This window comes from Echeneis naucrates, chromosome 5 (genome assembly GCF_900963305.1).
Source record: "Echeneis naucrates chromosome 5, fEcheNa1.1, whole genome shotgun sequence".
In the NCBI taxonomy this organism is placed as follows: domain Eukaryota; kingdom Metazoa; phylum Chordata; class Actinopteri; order Carangiformes; family Echeneidae; genus Echeneis; species Echeneis naucrates.
The window spans coordinates 2,626,569-2,644,847 of record NC_042515.1 but is presented as its reverse complement, the minus strand read 5'-3'; the positions used below and the strand labels follow the sequence as shown (position 1 = coordinate 2,644,847).

Below are 18,279 nucleotides of genomic sequence, written 5' to 3'. Positions count from 1 at the left end.
TGAATTTTAACGCAGAATATAATAAATAAAAACACATTTAGACTTTTCTGGAGCTGCTACGCCGCAAAGACGGGTCAGTCTGTTAGCAGCTATTTTTTCTAGCTGGATTTCACTCTCGCCTCATTCCGTTCTCACAAATAATACAATGACCAAGATGTTACGGTGATATTCTGTAGTTAAATGTTACGCTTAAGGTCGAGAGAAAAGGTCAGTTTTGCTTGATATTTAGATAATGGTACCTGTGGTTTTTAGCTCTGGCTTGCAATCACAGACGCAGGATGCTTTTCTGTTTTTACATGAAAAACAGAACACGTTAAATGTTTTTAAATTTTACAGTGAGGTGACACAGCTCTGCCTTTTTTTTTGTTTTGGCTCTGTAGTTGAACGTTGTTCTGTTATAAATGGTCAGTTAAGCAGGCTTCACTTCACTTTCAATCAGATTTATGCTGACTAAAGCTTTTAAAGATTTAAGAGGTCCTACTGATCCACTTACTTCATTGACTGTGTGGATTGTATGTATTTGTTTGTCATTAGTGATCAGATTGTTAGATTATTGTCATTTCATTTACTACACAGTTCAGGGAAATGCACAATATAACCTAATTTAAGAAAGTTTGAGAAAATGTTGACAAAGAATCACTAAGAAAGAGTACAAAGCATATCATCAGCTATTATGTTCTACTCATTACTCAGATCCCTGTCACCGTTTATATGCAGATTTGTGATTTTTGCATTGAATTAGACTGAATTGAATTAAATGGGAATATGTGTAGTGTTTGTATTCGCGTGTGCCATAACTACTTTCCTCAAAGACCATGGAGTCACTGAAGAAAAGCTGCTGCAGCTTTCACTGCGTTCATTAAATACTTCAGTCAGGAGCCCTCAGGGTGCCATGACCTTTGGGACCCGAGTCCTCGTTGGTGGCAGTGGACGGTTTGATCCATTCACATGATTATGAGCAACTAATGCGATCTGAAGGGATTAAAAAATGTTAAATGTTCCCCTGAAGGCTGACATACGAAGACCGAAGAGGGAGTGAGTCCATGCCAGCAGCAGGTTTAACCTCCTCAGAGTGACCTTTGACCTGTAGATCACCTGAATGGCTCTTTAGTAGAGGGTGAACTCTCTACTGACGGCGTGGTAACCAAAAACAGACGCAGTCACACTGACCTACACTGTTGGCTTCTTGTCACACAGTGACACTCACAGAGACACACACAGCGACACTGCAGCAGGTCACAGCTGCTCAGTTTGGATTATTTGCTTTTACTGCTGTGACTGTCAGCGTTGAAGCTTCGAGTCTGAGTGGATCTGAATGGTCAGCTGATAGCACAACACAGAGAGTGAGCTGTCTTTGTGATGACATATATTGACTCCTTACGCAGCCTGTTATCCCGACCTGAAACTGGTCTTTACACTGTGTGCCTACACAAGTACACACTCAGGGACACACACCAGGCCGACAGATTATAGAAAGAAGCTCAGCACCCTGCAAACACCTACGCAGTTAGCTGAGCTAAAGCTAATCTGCTGGCACACAGACGCTTACATGTGTCTCACGAGGACCGTCACCGACGTGAGCGATTTCCTAAATTCCTTAAACCAAGTCTTAAAACATCAAACTACCAAATAATATGTCCACCATTTCCGAAAATGTTGTGTTTTAAATCTCCTTACCCCAAACATTAAAACTTGTCATCATCTTATAATTTAATGGGTTACACTAAGGGGACTTATCTTTTTAATCCCCAAAAGGAAGGCAAGTTCCCTAATTTGACTGCGTCAACAAACATACGCTGTCAAAGGTGACTTATGGGTGACGGGGCCGACGTCCAATAACAAGTACAGACAGAGTCACCGTAAAGAACGACGGTTAGAAAGAGCCTTGACACACCCACACACACACAAACACACACGTTAATGTCCAAGAAGTTGGGTAAACTGAATCATTGTGACTGTGTGTGACTAAATAAAGAATAAAGGGGGGGAACTTTGGGGCTTAACTGTGCTGCTGGCTTTGCGAAGTAAGCTTTTCAGCAGAACAGAAATGCACGGACATTTTCAATATATGGTCACTTGGAAACTGTTGAAAAGTTTCCAAGTGAAATTCTTTATTCCTCAACCAAAATGGAAGTTATACACTGTGGAGTGATTACTAATAGATTATACATTACTGAGCGTTTCAACGGGGAAGTTTATGATGACGATGATGCAACAATCACAAAATTTCTCTGAAGGTGTTTTTTTCATGTGACATCCAGTGAAACCAACCAAAAAGCCCCCAAAAGGACTTCTGTCCAGTTCAGTTGACATTGACAATTAAATGGACTGAAAACTCCTTTGTTAAATACATGTCAAGATCAGTCATGTGTTTGCTGACTATAAGGTTCCTTTTCATTATTATTATTATTGTCATTATTACCGATTTTTGAATGTCTTTAGTTATTCAGCATTAAGATTTTTAACAGACCCATTTCTCAGTTTTTTTTTTTCCTTTTCTTCATAATTTAAGTCCAGACTGTGAAAAATAGCAGTACATCTATCGGAACAGCAGGATCAAAAGACAGACCAGAAGCTGGTGTAGATGTGGATCGGGACTTTGACACTCTATACCCACTTCTCTTTCCTCCTGACAGCAAAAGTGAAAATATAAAAAAAGAGAAAAATCCCCTGTAATGATTGATAGGCAGTCTGCCTAAACATAATGACACACCTTTTATGTGGATTTGTAATACATGTAGCAATTCACCAAGATTATCACAGACCTGATCAGACTGATCTGATCTGATCTGGGATTATATTATCCAGTCAGTTTATATTTTTTCACAGATAGGAAACACAGTTTGACTTTAAATTTCCCAACCAGACTTTGGTCATGTTTACTAGCAACCAGGTGGACTCAGGAAGACATCTATTGCCTACTGAGAATATATAAATCTCCGCCAATCAGTAGAAATAACATGAATCCACATGAACCAGGATGGAAATTATGATCATTCTAAGTTTTTGAGGCGTGTGGAAAGACAAGAAATGGTCACGCCTGCTGTTTCCTTGCAGGAAGCAACATGGAAGACGTACAGAAGAATAATTCTAATACAAACTGAAATGATAGAAATGTTGTCACATTTCAGACTATCTGAAAGGAAACCACCCTGAAAATGAGAATGAGAATACTGTGTTTTTATTTTCCAGCCTGTTGGTCTCAGAGTCTTTGTGGTTCTGTACCAAAAATCCAGGAGAAGTCTCCATTACCTCAGTGTGTGTGTGTGAATGGGTAGAGGGGCATGCGTGGTATGAATAGATGAAGTGAAAGAGGGAGGAGGAGGAGGAGTAGTTGGGATGAAGCTGGATAGTAAAACTCAGTTTGGAGTGGAAAAGTACAGCCGTCCACTCTGGAGGCGGAGACTTCCCCTGTTGAAACACAAAGCAGCCAATCAGAAAACAGAAAAACACAATGATTGACAGCAGCGCCCCGCAGCATGACAGACAGCAGTGGGACTCCAACTCTGGACTCTGTGTCCAAATTAACTTTGGTCTTAATGGTCCAGGCTCAAGTTTCAACTCTGAAGTGAGACAGGAGTTTATGTGAAAGACGGTTTAATGACGACGTTGTTTCAGTTTGACAGATTATTTGGTTCCAAAAGTGTTTAAAGGAACTACAATCAAATCAAATGAAATCAGATTTATCTGTAAAGCACCAAATCATAACAAAGTTACTTCGAGGTATTTTACATATACATAAATATACTTTACACCGATGAACAGTCAATAATGTGCAAAAAAGAACGGAACAAACAAACAAACAAAAAAACAACCATAGTAAACACTAAAAATCCTCCGCTTGCTGAAGAGCATCTGAGCGAGACCAGCCTGTTAATAAAAACGGGAGCCTTGTCTAAGTCTATGGGAAAATGAGCCCACCTCTAACTGAATATTACCTCAGTCATTATTTTCCTCATGAGTTTATCAATCAGTAGATCCAAATGTTCTTCAACGCAGCATGGTGTTCATCTTTAAACTATCGTCCCATTTGGGGGAAAAGGATCATAAAGGCCTCATGAAGGCGTGGCTATAACAAATGGCAGGATTAAAAATCAGTTTACTAACCAATGGGTTGTCACACCAGCTTCCATTAATATCATAACCAAATTTTCAATTAACAATGATCCTAATACGCACGCATTTGCTGACCTCACTCACTTATCGAAGTCAAAAATCTACTTATCTTTAAAGTTTTGTAACCTCAAATGGCCTTCTTAAAGTAGCGCCACTCCGTGTCAGCCGGATTATTTTATGGTCCTGATAGCTTCAGTATCTGTCTACAATGAAATAAATGGTCAAAGTGAGTGTGAGTGTAATAAGATGGCCCTGATAAGTACCTCAGCTGGGGACCTTAAAGAATAGTTCATGACTTGCTGGAGTCTTGTCTTGAGGTCACATAAAGCTTGTTTAGTTGGCTGATGTTTGTCAGGAAACAGAATCAACACACACGTTTGGTTTCATATTTCACTGTGTAATAATTAATTAACGTGACGGTTGGTCAGCCTTGATGTGACGTGTTCAAAATGCCATCACAGATTTATAAAAACCGGCCTCCAGTTTCCAACAAGTCAGGCTGACAGCGTTGGTAGTTGATGTGTTTTCTGCTGGACTACTGACCTGGCTGCTTTAACTACACACACAGACACACACACACACACACACAAGTTCAATTTAAAAGATGGGAGGGAGTTGTTATTCTTGTTGCATGAGCTCAACTTGTCTCTATCTCTTTTTCAGCAGCGTGGTGAATGTTTCACAAGACCGAGTGAGTGAGTGAGTGAGTGAGAGTGAGAGTGAGTGAGAGTGAGTGAGTGAGTGAGAGAGTGAGAGTGAGAGTGAGTGAGAGTGAGTGAGTGAGTGAGTGAGAGAGAGCATGACGACAACTTGAAGCTGACATTAAGATCAAAAGGAATCAAACTGTCCATATAAGAAAAATAAAAATATGAATAATAAAATGCATGTGATCAACGACCTTGGTGTAGCCAGATTATTCTGGTCCTGGCTTTCCTTTATTATGCCCCACTCCCAGCCAACAACAATCTGCCACAATACATATTCATCATTATTATAAAGGTGCAATGCTAAAAAACATATTGGGTCAATACAATAAATGCCTTGAGATGAGGGGCAGCTGGTGTTTTGTCTGCAGCCAGAAGCATGAAAAGGAAGATAGCAGCACAACACAAGTCAGCCTTGATATCAGCGGTCAAGGATGCAAAGTCAGCAATAAATAAGAAAATATATCAACATTTGCATCCTATCTCATGAGAGTATCAGTATCTGGTGTGTGTGTGGTGTGTAAAAATGCTCATCACGGGGTGAGCGTGTGAGCGCTGCAGAGCATGAGCATCTATGATTAAAATGGGTCAGCCGTGAAGTCCATTGACATGAACAATACGACCGTTAGTGTGCAAGACACGTCTGACACGTATTTCATGTGTTTACTTTGAGGGTTCACACAGGGAAGTGAAACAGGAAACCTCAGTATCTGATTGGCTGGCAGAGACACACAGAGCACTGAGGCCAACCCCCCCCCCCCCCCCCAACCCCCTCCTGCTCAACACTAGCCCCCTTTCTTTTCCTTCCTGTCGTCACCTTCCCGTGAACAAAAATGCAGCAGTGTGCTCAGTCCTGACATGTACTTTACCTCCACAGCAGCTTTCTGGACGTCAAACTAGAGCTGAAGTTCGGGCATTTCTCCTGAAACTGAAGAAAGATATAAGAAATATAGGAACTGACTAACCCCTGAGTAACAATCACACTGTCAAAACACGCTACGTCACACATTTAAAGCCAGTCGTTTCACACACTCCTGTTTGGTAACGAATCCTGAATCCTGTTTTTAACGTTTTGACAATAGATCGGATGGAATAATAATAATATTACTGAGGTTTATGTTTCAGAGTGAGACTGAACTTTATTCCAAACTACAGACATAAAAGTCATTTTCCCTTCTCTGTGTCAGTGAGGACATATTATACTCTACATCCACCGTTTGGGTCTGACCTTGTGCCGAGGTGGAAAAACTCACAAAGATACTGATAAAGACACACACACTGATACGCACTCCTCAACCTCTACACTTGTAAGCGTCCCATTTCTTTCAGTTTTTTATGTTTTTTATGAGTAAATCAGATACTGAAAACATGCTAATTTCTCCTTCATTCGATCACCTCTCTAAATACATCAAAGCTAACCTGCGGACATAAAAACACAAACTAAACTTATATTGCAACCTTTAACCTAAAACCATTTCTGACCAAGAAAACTTTTGAAGAAGTGAGGACCAGAAAAAATGTCTTCACAATGTAAAAAAAAAAAAAGTCTTTACTTCTTCAATATTTTTAAAAATTACTCTCATTTTGACAAAGCTTGAAAAAAAAACATTGATTTTAAAGGTCTTAAACCTAAACAGGTCCTCAAAAAGCACATCGTACAGAAGAGGCACACACACAGCTGAGGACAACTGAGTCTGGTCTCATTTCATGTAAAAGTTTAACTTCACTTTTCAACTGAAATATCTGAACAAATCAGAACAATCACAGTCACAACTCCAAAATATACAGTCAGAAAATCATTTAACGTTGTGAAATGAGAAGCATTTAAATGGATTCAGATGAGTTTAAATCTTTCCTGCAGCGACTGTTTTAGATCAGTGATGGAGGCTGAATGCTCTGACTCCCCCCTCTGGTCAATCAGTCTCCATTAAAAACAGAAATCAGTGGGGGCCATCTCTGTGAGACAAGAGATGATAAAACCTCCTAATGAAGGAAACAGAAAAAATGACGTTCATTGTGCGTAGATTGATGGAGACATTAACTGTATAAGATGTAATATACGGTGGTTTAATGGTGTTTCTGCACAGAGCGCCTTTTAAAAATGTCTTTCAGAATTAGATGACACTAATGTGCTCCTTTATATCTAACTTTATCTTCTCAATTCAGGTGAAAAATCTGCAACTGCAACACATTTGGAGTAAAGTTAAGCCGTTAATCGGATTATTAGATAGTTAAGGGGGTTATATTGGCAGTAATGGGCCTGAATAAGTGAGACTTCTGAATAAACAAAAGAAGGAAATGTTGAGGTAGAAAACACCATTAATTAAAAAAATAAAATAAAAAAATCAAGTCATTAATTAATAATTACATGAACAATCAATGGAGAGAGAATATTCCTACAACCAAACTACTTTACTGTTTGGATTTTACTCCACTATTTGATAAAAAAAAAATTTACAAAACATTTACAAAAGTTGTTCTTTCACTTTAGGATTATCTCATCTCTCATCTCATCTTCAACCACTTATCCGGGGCCGGGTCGTGGAAATTTAGGATTATTTCTTGAGAAAAGTCACATTAACACAACAGAGTAAATGTTCATCCCTTCGTATTTTGAGTTCAGATTTTTGTTAGGTCAAAGAAGAGTAAAGTAAAAACATCTATGTTTACTCTAGTGACACTCGAGGCCCTGCACACGAGGACGAGGCACAAATTGTATCTGATGATCATATTTACTCACATGAAGCATAATTACACTGTTATTTCATTTGGTAATGCACCACACGCTCCTAAATGCTAATATTAAACTGTCCAATTATATGAGAGTACACTGAGACGGATCAACAAAGATGCATCACCAACGTGTCTGTTTGTTGTTGTGTGTGTTCTTTTTTTTGTCTCTTTCCTTTAATCTCCTAAAACATTAATCATAAACTGTTCAAACATACAGAAGGTTACTTTAAATTCTAACAGGGATGAATATTTCCACTTAATGAACAACATGGAGTCTGTGTTTTCAATAATTCATTCAGAATAATTAAGTAAATGAAAAGCAGGAACAACACGATACACACTGTCAGAGGAAACAGCTCGCTGGGTGTTAAATAACCTTTCCCTGACAACAGAAGGTGAGCTCTCACAGACACTCCACCCCGTGCTGCAGTGTTGTAATAATTATACTTGCCATCTCTTATCTGACTCACTGTTGAGGAAAAGCAGTGTTTGTTCTTTCTTTGAGGAGCATGATAACACATTTTTCAATCACCACTTTTTAAATGCGCAGTGGAACTAAAATTGTGTTCAGTGAAGTTGGTTCTTCTTGTCAGATCAGTCCAGTAAAACGTATCTTCTTTCCTTGTGGCAGGAGAATTAAATGCATTCCCGCTGAACATGCTTTCTCTGGCTGTCTGTTTAGGGTTAACCCTAACCCTCTTTATGAAACATTAATTTAAGCTTCAACAGCAAAACTCACGTTTTCTCTGGAGTTACTAACGTTTACAACAGCTCATCTCCCCTGGTGGAGCAGGTGGTCATCATCACAGAGGATTGTGTGTCTTTGTGTGTTCAATGCTGCCTGAATAAAGCCGTGATTTACATGTCAACGTGTGAAAGACAGAAAGCTGCTTTAGGAGACGTCTTGATGGATCCGGAGCTGTTAGAGGTTTAAAGAAAGTCTTATTGTATCAGTCCACTTTCCTGTTCTCTCTCTGTTTGTTCTGCATCAGTCGTCTTCTCCTCCTCCCCCTCCTGTTTCTTCTCCTGCTCCTCCAGCTCCTGCTGTTCTTTGACGTCGGCTGCCTTCAGTTTCTCCTCCACGTCATCAGGAATCTCCACCTCCATCAGGTTCTCCATTCCCTGCTCTGGCTCATCACCTATCAGCACCTGGAGGGAGGTGACAGAGGAAGAACGACATCAGCACACAGTTATCAGTTTATCAGAGACCCCTGGCGAAAATAGACGCAGTCTAATACAACAGTTCTGAAATAAATCCCTTTTTAATTAGCAAAAATCGAACCTGATCAATCATTTTTATTTGGATTTGTGCTTTTCCACCTTGAACATGTTTTGTTATTGATTAAGCTCTCAGTGAAATCATTAAAGTGTAGATAAATTTGTTGAAAATGAAAACATCACAAAGTCATGCAGCTCCAAATGTTTCCTTTTGTCTTATACAACAGCTGCAAAGGCCGATTTTCAGTCTCATGGCATGGGGACTTTCTGAGTCCTCCTACCTGGACCAGTTTTTCACAGGCTGCGGAAACATGGACGTCCTTCTCCCAGTGGTGAAACTCTCGCATGATCGGATAAACGTTCTTCTCTTTCAGGATCTGCCGGCCAACTTTGGTGGCCGTCAGCTACACAAGAGACAAACAGTGAGGAGCTCAGCAGGAACATGAGTCTGCATGTGTGCGTGTTGTGTTGTTGGTCTCTATGCGTGTACCAGTAAAAGAGTTTCCAGCAGCATCTTCCTGATGTCGGGGTCTTCATCTCTCGTCTTGTCCTCTGGGAGGTACTGAAGGTCCACGGGCAGACCTGAATGTCACACACTTCTGTTAGAGTCAGATACACGAAAACTCAAGAAATCATTTGAAGAATGACACAAAATTAAAGTCAGAATGGTCAAACTGAATACGTGCTGTTTTGAGACCCTTCGATCCATCCATCAAACCCCCTAACAGCCGAATAGTTTCCAATTAAAAAAACATCCTGACCGTCGTTTTCTTCCTCAGACAGCTCCTCTGGACCGGCCAGCGGCAGCAGGAGGAAGGGCAGCATGTCCACAGCATCGCTCAGCAACCACTCATGATGCTCTAGACGGAGTACAGACAGGTCAGGATGAGATGAATTGGTGTCGAATACCTGGTGTGGCCTCATTAAGTTTCTCTGGTTTATTTTCTTTATATGATGAGCTCTCAGAGAAAAGAGTCATTTCAGCAGGTCTTCCTTACAGACCCTGTTGAGCCTGTTGAGTTATTCTGGTGTCGGCAGGTCGGAGTGAGCGCAACGTGGGACAGGGAAAGCTCTTTCATCATCTCCTTTTCACTGACAAACATCTAGCGAAGCCAGAAACTCACCAGAAACTCTGCATTCTATTACAAACAGTGAACCAACTCGATATTCTCATATTCATTAGAGAAACAGTCCGACGTTCCCAAAGTGCTCTCATAGGGCACGCCTGTCCAGGCTAAAACCTGCAGCGTAGGAATCTGTAGCATGTCATTTGGGAACCTTCAGGTTGTGTGACAATAAGGTGCATATTTGTTACTCACTGTGGTCAAAGCAACAGTTGCGTAGAGTTCCTACGACTCCTCCCCTCCTCACCGCGGACGCCTCGTATTGAGTGAAGGGCAGCAACCTCTGGACTACACATCTGCAGCAACACACAGAACATGATATTAAATTTCAGCTAAATCTGTGAATGTTATGTGTTCAATGATGATATTCATTTTTATCAATAACTAAGTCTTTACACTAAATATTCTAGTACCAGGATCTGAGGTCATGAAAAGATATCTATTGGGCCGGAAATATAAAATGTAATCAATATTCATGTGAATGTAAATGCTGGAATTGGATGCAGTATCAATATCAGTTTCAGCACACTGAAACAGCTCATTCCAGTTCAAAGTGCTGCAGGTAAATGTGAAAAATGACCCGCGTGTCTGACCACCAGCTCACCTGTCCTTGTCCATCATGTAGTTTCTGGCCTCGGGCAGCTGCGTCAGGTTGGACAGCAGAGGACCGAGGTAGTGGAGCTTTGCCTTCTTGTTGTAACCTTCAGTACAGAAGATTTCCACCAGCTGAGCCAGACCAACCTCCTCCTGCAGGACCTAAAACAGCAACGGGACATTTTAACTTGTGATAACGTTCAACATTTTCTGCATCAGCAGCTCACTGATAAATGACTTCAAGCTGTTCTTAAAGTCGTGTAGTGAGCAAAGTAAAGGGTTAACATCGCAACACTGGATATACTGCTACTACTTAGTATATTTAGCACCAGTTGTGTATTTTAATTCCTGTTATCTATACATCTGTAGGATTATTGTGTAGAATACAGCACTCAGCTGTAATATCTTTGATTTATACCGTATCACCATCCATCCCTGTTTGCACTGTACTTTTTCTCCTGGCTTTAATAAATGCTACTGTCTCTTTACAGAATACATTAACCCAGAATTCTTATTCTTTTTTCCTAATATATACTGTTATTGCTGTATAATTTTTATGTGGGTGATATGAGGAGTGTGTCTGCCATATGTGGTCGCTTTGTACGTTTCTGGTTACGCTGCTGAATGCCTTAAATTTCCTTTGGGATTAATGAAGTAATTATGAATCTATCTATCGATCTATCACTGGAGCTCACCTTAAACACTGTCTTGCAGGTCTTCTCATAGCGGGACAAGTTGGACAGGATGGTGCAGATCTGATCAGAGAACAGGTAGTCTGGATCCAAAAGGTTCTTTAACAACACTGGAAGAACTTTAACATCTGCCACCAAAGTCTGGGTGAAACACAACCAAGAACACACACAGGGGTTATATGTTTGTTTGAAACCAACACAACACCTCTGAGGTCCGTGTTGTTTTTTTTGTTCTTTTTTGTTTGTGAAAGTCAATTACAGATAATCAATGATTTATCACTGAGGGTTCATTTAAAGCTCACCTGATGTAGAGTCTCATCAGCTGACAGGTTGATGAATATGTGGTAACAGTCCTTCACTACAGCAACAGAGGGGTCAGAGGTCAAAGCAAACAGGGCAGCAAGTAAGTCAGGTTTAGTTTGGAGGAACCGGCAACCATCCCTGAAAACACACATACACAGAGAGAGAAAGAATGACCTACTGTGTCTGTGAGCAGCTCTCACGCCAACAAAGAAACAGCTTGTTTATTTTGTTGCTTCTCTGAAATCTGCTTCTCTGCTTCTCTTATTTTCATTTGGAGGTTCTGAAACTGTAAACCAAGACGATCTGTTGCAGAAAGATGAAGCTCTCGTCTTTCAAATACACTTCCTATAGAAGCATTTAGCATTTGTAAGGACAGGTTTAATAAATGACATATAACTCACTATAATGTAGTTAGCACTAAAAAGGCCTGTCAAGTGCTTATTAATAGACTGTAAGTGTCAATAACTATCACTTCTCCTATATAGAGATGTTTTATTGTTGTTGTTGTTCATTATGTCTAGTTTTTATATAGTCTGTTATGAACTACATAATAAATTTGCATATATGTACACATTAGGAATTAATGTGATTTCACCAAATAATCATCAGAGAAAAGGGTTAGACAGCCAAGATAGTTCAAGGCTCCATCACCATCCTCATCATCCTACCTGTGTCCAGACAGTCCCAGGAAGTACTCCGTGGCCTGACCTTTGACATCAGGCCGGGTACCAGGGGTCAGGAAGGAGAGCAGCTCAGCCGCCTCGGAGTCGCTCAGCATCTTCTGTGTCTGACAAACAGCAACAACACACCAAACACATCACACTGAAGTAAGAGGTGAGTGACATTCAGCAGGGAAAGTCATCACAGGCAGCTGTCGACCGCTGTTTATTTCTGATTATTGTATTATAAGAGAAGGTAATGTGTTATTCGGCCACAGAAGCCAGGTTTCATATGAAATGTTACAGACTTGGACCTGTGATTAACTCATTTTGAATGCTCACCTGCTTTTAAACAATACAAACATCATAAATACAGACTGGAGCTAAATCCTGGCTGCAAGCTTCTTTAAAAAAAAAAACAAAAAACAAAAAAAAAAACTTTATAGGTAATTTAGTAAATATAATAATCAATGCCTTATAATAATATAATATCAAGCAGTAAACACACGAAAAACCTTTTACCTATTTTCCATTTATGGTATAAGTTTCAGTCAAACTACCTTTACTTTCTGTCAGATAAAAAAACCCGTTAGCTTGACCCTTCATTGGTCTTTTTTTAACTTTGTAACTGATTGTATAAAGATAACTTACCTTTCTCTGTCTAAAGCATGTGTCCAACTTTCATTTCGCTGTTATACTTATATTATATTATAGTATTATTTTCTCCACTAACATCAAACTGCAGGGTCCTGACGAACATGTGGAAAGTTCAGCTACCGCTCTACTTCCGGGTTGGCGTCCTCTTTCTTCTTCGTGTTCTCATTTCCTGCAGCTCAAACGGTCCTGATTGGTCGCTACTGCCCTCCGGTGTCAGATTTCAGATTTTTTTAAATGGAAAGTACAAAAACATAAAAAAACCCAAAACCAATTCTATGACGGAAATAGATTAAAAAAATAGTATTTTTTTTAACATGAAAAGATAATAATACTACAAAAATAATTTTAATTATAATACTATCAAATCTTCATTTCAGAGTAAATATAATAAAAATATCAACACAGATAAATAAAAAAAATCACCAGTCTTCCAAATTGAGCTGAGTTCAGCCTTTGATAAATCTTTCAGAGAGACTTCAGTCTTATAAATCTCTTTGCTAATGTTTCTCTAAAATGCAGTAAACAGCATAAATGAACAAAGCTACAAAATGTTATATTGAATAAATTTCTGCTCCCCAAGGTTAAATTTTATGTGCACTACTTTTGGACATTTACATTTTCTTTTTCTCAGACCCAGGGCCAGTTCACGGCCTTTTTATTTTGGGATTTTCATCTCTTCAGTTCAATTTTGCTTTCAGTCAGGAGATCACCAAACTCAGTAGGATTAGTTATCTAAGATCAATAAATCAGGTTAAAATATATATATATATATATAAATTTGAAATTTGAGTAGCGGCTTCTCATAAGTGAGAAATTCATTGAATGTGTCTTTCGGCCTCAAGGATACACACGTGGCAGAACAGGGGTTCACACTGTTGCCTCACAGCAACAAGGTTCAAATCTTGCCTTAAAAAAACGGTCCTGGTCAGTTTGTCCTGGTCTTGATGAGATCCTTCAGGTATCTTCTTCAGGTATCAGGTATCCAAAAACCTGCATGTTCAGGTTAATTTGTGACTGAACTGTCTGAGTGTGAATTCTTGTGTGTCTCTTTATATCGAGACAGCAATAGACTAGCTACTTGTCCATTCCCTGAGAATGACGTGCTACAGACAGCAGATGAATTTACTCGTTTAACAGAATGAAACACAAGAACTACGTAAAAATGACAACACAGACATGGACAGACATGCAGACGCCGGGGCAGCAGCACAGATTCCAGTTACTATGTCAGATATATTTAACCTTCCAACCATTTTATTGATATAGTGAAAACAACAACAACAACAACAACAAAAAAAGAAACGTCCAAGACATTCACATAGTTAAGTCCTGTCAGCAACTGCTCCCACTCACTAAATGTTGCATTGAAATGCTGATATTGCATAAACGTTCATGACTGATGCCTGCACTAAAGTACAGTGTTCAAATTCTGACGAAATGGTGTGATGAAGAGTTCAACCTTTAGCTGACTAACCGTTCCTGACAACTAGTCCGGTCAGCATTTTCAACATTTCAGACATACTGAGAACAAAAACATTTAAAGAATATAGCTCTTGGAAAAGACTTGAGCCCAGTGTTGATGTTCATTTGATTGTTTTTACAGTCTCCAGAAAATACATTTAAGGGTGTGTTCCTACATGCAGAGCTGAGGCTGCTGGGTAAAAACACCAACCTGGGCTCTTCCAAAAGGGCAAAGGTCAGATACAGCAAAGGATGCAGATTGAACGACTCTGCTGACCCCTCATTTCCATCACTGAAATCAGAAATTTGTCCACAACACACACGCTATTCTCATCACACAGCATCACTTCAACACCTTTTCAAAATAAGACTAAAAATCTGCATCTTAATTCAGAAAACATTTCACTAAATGTGTGTAGACCACAAAGGGAGGAGAAAGAGATACGAGTGTCAGTCTGGATTGTAAACAGATAAAAAAGAAAAAAAAAAAAAAGAAAAATCAACAGCGTAAAGAAGTTCACCACATGCCGAGGTGGATCCCAGTCTGTGTAACAGACATACAAACGCTGCTGCAGGATTGTATGAAGCTTTTCGGTGACTCGGCATTTCTTGCTGGTGTTTTCTGGGTTGCCGTGGTTTCGTAGCACTACTGAAGTTTTAGCAGAGTCTAGATCTTGGTAGGGTGATGGGACTGTTATAAGACCAAGAGATCATCAGAAGGCACTGTGGAGTCTGATTGGCTGACAGAGATCAGCTGGTAGCCTCCCTGTTGGCTCAGGGTGGGGCAAGTCCATCATCAATCATCATCATCATCATCATCATCATCATCGTCGTCGTCAACATCGTTATCTTCACCATCGCCGTCTCCTCCTGCTCATCTTCGTCCTTCTCCTCCACTTCACTCAGCCTTGTCTTTCCTCTTGGCTGTGAATGGGACTTTGTTGGCTACCGTCGAGCCCACCGTGGAGACGCCGCCGGCCACAGCAGAAACCCCACCCTTCACCAGCCCCACGCCCATCGAAGGAACCGTGGTCACGGCCGACTTGGTGATCTCCAGGCTCTTGCCACCCACCCAGGCCACTCCTCCCACGGCCGCGCCCACAACGCCTTTGGTGACATTAAAGAGGCCACCGGTCACCCGCCACATCATGCCGGGGGGCGCCGCCACGTGGTCCTTACTAGAGTCTGTAAACAAATCAAGAACACCTGCATCATATAACTTCATTTGGAGGGTTAGGGTTAAGTTTACTTCTGTAACGGTGTGGAAATAAAACCAACTGACCACTAATGTGATCGTCTATATTTTTCCTATTGAAACAAATCTCATAATCAGAGAACACGACAACATCCCTGGTGTGTCTTTTTATTTAAACAGATATCCATTGTGTTCCTGACATTTTTTTGGCTTGTCCTCCTCCTGTCTGTGGTCTGAGGTCGGTGACACTGAACTAAATGCTGCCAATATCTTGTATCTTGTGTGAAGTCATGGGGAAATTTCTAGGAATAAAATCGTGCCAAATCCAACATTATGAGACAACAAGGCTTCCCCCCAGTGTGCTGTCTGTGTAAAGTTACCGAAGCATCAGCACCAGCATGCTGACATGATTAGGTTAATCAGGTTTAATGTTCATGATGCTCACTTAGCTCATACGCTAAGGCTAACTACTGCAGCACCATCATCTTTACAGAGCGTTAGGCTGGAATTACATATGTGACCTGAACACTTAAAATGAAAAGCCAACATCACTAACGAGGTGAAAACACTGATAATCTGTATAAAATAGATATTTGACTTGATAAGTGATGCTTATTTGGTTTTATTGACATCCAACTGAACCAACTTCTCAATCGCAGGAGCTGTGTTGTGAGTACTGCTAAAAAAAACAAAAAAAAACCTTTGAGATGAGATGAACCTATTTATATTGGAGCGTTGTAGGTACATTCAGAACTTTACATCGGGGACTTAATTCCCTCAGGTGGGTTCCAACCTTGACAAGCTACCTGGTGAATAAACAGTCATTAGACCTGAGGGCTTAACAACTGTGGTGTTGACTCAAAGACGGCTAAACTGGTCCAGAGTGTGACAGCGTTGGGACACAAATATCCAGTTGGAGGTGTAGCTGCTGTTACACAAACAAACATAATCCCCCGACAAACCAAAAGTTTCTGAAATAGCAGCGGGCAACATATGAGCACAGATTGCACCATATTCCCTGCTGAGGGAGGGGCGACTCGCTACGTACCCTCTGCAGACTGGCTGAAGGCGGGTTCAGCCTCATCGGAGGCCACGCTGGTCCCAGGCTGGGGCTCCATGTTAGCGCTGTTCACATTCTGGAAAGCACAGGAAAACCCCACTGAGTGTCTCTACCTTTAAACGCACAGCTGGGTGTCAAACCTCAGCGCGTCTGAGACAGTGACGATCAAAACCTGTCACAAAAGGCTGGCATCAAATATTCAATCACTGTCAGGATCTTCTGGAGTTCTTCTCATGCAGATTATTCCAGATTTAAATAAGAAAAACAACAAATAATCAAGACTATCAACTTTTTACTGTTGCTTCAGAAATTGGAGATTTACTGCACATGTATACAGCTAAAAATCTATTTATCGTAGAGTTTGGTGCCAAAAACAGCACAAAACTTAACTTAATTATAATTTTCAGTTCCTCTCAGCAGGCTCTGACTTCGACCCAAATATATAATTATCTGACATACTTGTTACACTCGACAGATGTATTGTAAAATTAGGTGTTCCTCATTCATTTATCTCAATAGCAGACAGTTATTTCTGTTTTGTGCACTTTCAACCCCCCCCCCCCCCAAAAAAAACAAACTAAAATAACATAAATAAAATAACTAAAATAATATATTGACTCATTTTCTAACACAGATTATTGCTCAGATTTTTGTTTTGCTTCAGAAAATAGAATTTGAATTTAGTAAAGAACAGACTGGTGGTCTTGATGTAGGTCAGTGGATTTAACCTTTTTGACCTTTGAATTAGAGAGACCTCCCATGTCACAGGTGAGTGTGAACCTGCAGAGTAAACTATTCATTTCATACCCTGAAAGCCAAAAAGCAGAGATTTGTCATTTGCTTTCCAAACCATCTTCACTCTACCTTCATTTTTTTTTTTTTTTTCCTGGTGACCCACAAAAGAGCCCTGATCCCAAAGTTGGGGGTTAAACAGCAGAGTTTCTGTGTTCCTCATAAATGCAGCTACTGTTTGACATGGAAACCTGATCTAATGCAAAAAAATGTTTGTTTTTTTTTTTGTTTTTTTTACTGAAGTTTGGCAACGTTGGATCAAAGTTTTAATGGAAAAAAAAAGAAAAAGAAGCAGGAAGCTGGGACGCCTCCCTTAAATTCTACTGGACAAAAAACAAAAAAGAAAAAAATAAAACAACCAAAAAAAAAAAAAAAACACATTTATTTCCCAAGACAAGTAAAAAGGCCACATCTCTTATTATTATTGAGCTCACTTTAGAATATCTCAACTCCACGTCTTCATTTGTTCTGCCAACTGCTCCAAAACAGGTTGTGCAACTTGTGCGGCACTTATTTGTGAATTTCTGACTTTCTGAATTAGTCGCTTTGTGGCAGCAGCACATCTTCACACATTCCCAGGTTAGAGGCAGGATGCTGCCCGGTCCTTACCTTCACCATTGTTACCTGGCACAGCTTCTGTTTCAGCCTGCCAGCCAAACTGCGGATCTTCGGGCGCTTTGTGTCGCAGCTCAGACTCTCCTGGGCCGCTTCTGCTCAACTTTCAAAATGTCAAACAGAAACTGAACTTTATCGCATCCGTCTGCAGCTGTTCTTGTCCTCCAAACTTCTGCTCGGCCTCACTTGAAGCAGGCAAAAGCGACGTATGTCTGTTTTTCAGCCCGCTACTGGTTCTGCCGACGTGGCGTCTTCACCACAGAGATGCACACGCACACACACACACGCACATGCACACACACACACACGGAGCTTCCGCTCAGGACCTTCAAAATAAAACCCTCCATGTTAGTACT

The 18,279-nt window shown here is 40.4% G+C and overlaps 2 protein-coding genes across 2 annotated transcripts; both read right to left on the bottom strand.

Moving 5' to 3' along the window:
- Window positions 1–6,352: 6,352 nt before the first annotated feature.
- On the bottom strand, window positions 6,353–12,929 carry hgh1 (HGH1 cochaperone). The gene is made up of 10 exons (XM_029502286.1): window positions 12,795–12,929; window positions 12,153–12,271; window positions 11,484–11,622; window positions 11,185–11,322; window positions 10,500–10,651; window positions 10,091–10,191; window positions 9,533–9,631; window positions 9,262–9,353; window positions 9,053–9,175; window positions 6,353–8,702 (listed from the first exon to the last, which is right to left on the bottom strand). The coding sequence occupies exons 2-10, from the start codon at window positions 12,260–12,262 to the stop codon at window positions 8,496–8,498; spliced, it is 1,161 nt and encodes a 386-aa protein (XP_029358146.1). The 5' UTR covers window positions 12,263–12,271; window positions 12,795–12,929; the 3' UTR covers window positions 6,353–8,495.
- Window positions 12,930–14,032: 1,103 nt separating this feature from the next.
- On the bottom strand, window positions 14,033–18,206 carry LOC115043669 (transmembrane protein 263). The gene is made up of 3 exons (XM_029502307.1): window positions 17,918–18,206; window positions 16,505–16,592; window positions 14,033–15,446 (listed from the first exon to the last, which is right to left on the bottom strand). The coding sequence occupies exons 1-3, from the start codon at window positions 17,924–17,926 to the stop codon at window positions 15,160–15,162; spliced, it is 384 nt and encodes a 127-aa protein (XP_029358167.1). The 5' UTR covers window positions 17,927–18,206; the 3' UTR covers window positions 14,033–15,159.
- Window positions 18,207–18,279: the final 73 nt, after the last annotated feature.

Excerpts from the sequence above, each read along its gene's own strand:
- hgh1 (XM_029502286.1), bottom strand. The coding sequence starts at position 12,262 with ATGCTGAGCGACTCCGAGGCGGCTGAGCTGCTCTCCTTCCTGACCCCT. Across the intron at positions 10,192-10,499 it reads TACATGATGGACAAGGACAG|ATGTGTAGTCCAGAGGTTGC; the intron begins GTGAGCTGGTGG and ends GTGTTGCTGCAG. Across the intron at positions 8,703-9,052 it reads CCTGTGAAAAACTGGTCCAG|GTGCTGATAGGTGATGAGCC; the intron begins GTAGGAGGACTC and ends ACCTCCCTCCAG.
- LOC115043669 (XM_029502307.1), bottom strand. Across the intron at positions 15,447-16,504 it reads CTTCAGCCAGTCTGCAGAGG|ACTCTAGTAAGGACCACGTG; the intron begins GTACGTAGCGAG and ends ATTTGTTTACAG.